This window comes from Myotis lucifugus, unplaced genomic scaffold (genome assembly GCF_000147115.1).
Source record: "Myotis lucifugus unplaced genomic scaffold, Myoluc2.0 scaffold_7277, whole genome shotgun sequence".
In the NCBI taxonomy this organism is placed as follows: Eukaryota; Metazoa; Chordata; class Mammalia; order Chiroptera; family Vespertilionidae; genus Myotis; species Myotis lucifugus.
Window position 1 is genome coordinate 6,205 of NW_005878325.1, and position 1,595 is coordinate 7,799.

The 1,595-nt window shown below is 67.2% G+C and overlaps 1 protein-coding gene across 1 annotated transcript; it reads left to right on the forward strand.

Annotated features, from left to right (window-relative positions):
- Positions 1-420: 420 nt before the first annotated feature.
- On the forward strand, positions 421-1,404 carry LOC102432312 (homeobox protein ESX1-like). Its single transcript, XM_006109239.1, has one exon. The coding sequence runs from the start codon at positions 421-423 to the stop codon at positions 1,402-1,404; it is 984 nt and encodes a 327-aa protein (XP_006109301.1).
- Positions 1,405-1,595: the final 191 nt, after the last annotated feature.

The window sequence follows — 1,595 nt, forward strand, 5'->3', positions numbered from 1 at the left end:
GAGATCTCACAGTGTGGTTTCCCTTGGCATTCCATCACGCAGGTCATCGTCTCTCACGTGGATTCTAATCAAAGCCCCCTCGGGAACAGCACACTCCCGAGTCCTCTTGAGGGCAGGGCCACGGCTGTCTGGCCAACTATGCCTGCCAGGCCCTAGGACAGGCGCGGGCAGCTGCTTGGTCAAAGGACTAATCAATGATTGCGCCTCCCCGAGGGCCCCGCCCGCCCCACCCCACCCCTAGGCACAGGCGCGCGAAAGAGCATGCACTCACCTGCACAAGGGGCGGGGCCTGAGCACAGCGCTGCCTCGAGCCCCATTGGTTGGGACCGCTGGGGGGCGAGTGCCTACCAGGTATTTAAGGCGGCACTCGCAGCGCTGGTGGCCAGAGCCTCAAGCGCAGAGGGCCCAGGAGCATCCAGGATGCAAGACCCCGCGTTTCCCACCGGCTCCCGGTTGTCCCCCAGCCCCCCGAGGAAGAGGACGCGGCTGTGGCGGCAGCGACGGCCTCGCGCCGTGTTCAGCGCACAACAGCTGCGGGTCCTGGAGGAATTCTTTGAGGGGAAACCCTACGGGACCTATGAGGAACGCGAGACCCTGGCGGCCAGGCTGAACCTGCAGGAGGACCAAGTGAGGGTGTGGCTCAAGAACCGCAGGGCCAAGGAGCAACGGTTGCAGCGACTGCGCAAGCAGCAAGGCCAGGGAGCCCAGGCTGCGCCCCAGGAACTGGCAGCCTGCGCCCCTCAGCCCGCGCCTGTGCCCTCCCTTGCAGGCCCTGCGTCCCAGCAGGACCCTTTGCTCCCTGCCAGCCCTGTGCTGCCAGCCATTCCTGTGCGCCCTGAGGAGCCAGTGTTCCCCGCAGGCCCTGGGCTCCCCGCTGGCCCTGTGTTCCCGGCCAGTCGTGTGCTGCCGGCGGGTCGTGTGTTCCCAGCCGGCTCCGTGCTCCCCGCAGGCCCTGGGCTCCCCGCCGGCCCTGTGTTCCCAGGCGGTCCTGTGCTCCCGGCGGGTCCAGTGCTCCCTGCCGGCTTTGTGCTCCTCACCAGCCCTGCGCTCCCCGCTGCCCACGTGCACCACGGGGGCCCGGCTTTCGGCAGCCTCCCTCTGCACAGACCCTTGCAGGTCTTCGCATCAGCAGATGCCAGCGCCTCCAGCTACAGCCAAGCCTGCTGCGATGCTGCGCAAGGCGTCCAGGGCACGGTCCCCCCTGCACCTGCTCCCGCTCCTGCTCTGGCTCCATCCGAGGCCACAGTCTCGCCTCAAGGCCCCGACGAAGCCGGGCATTTCTCTCCAGAACCTGATTCCACAGACCTGCTCTCACCCTATTGCTCCGCAGAGGAGCCCTTCTCCTCCCCCCAGGCCCCTGGTAACGCCTTGGGTGGGCTGACAGGCATACGACTCTGTGACTGAACCTGGGACCTTCTTTCCAGTTTCCTGGGACCTCCGCGGCAATTTTTCCCCGCCCAAGTCCCTGCAGATGCCCGCGGGGACCCAGAGGGGGACCAGGGGCGTGCGCCCCACGCGGTGCCGAAGAAGCCGAGGGCCAATGCGCCTCCCCCCGCCCAGTTGCTCCCTGAGGAGGTGGAAGAAACTCTTAAGCG

Coding starts and splice junctions, on each gene's coding strand:
- LOC102432312 (XM_006109239.1), top strand. CDS start 421: ATGCAAGACCCCGCGTTTCCCACCGGCTCCCGGTTGTCCCCCAGCCCC.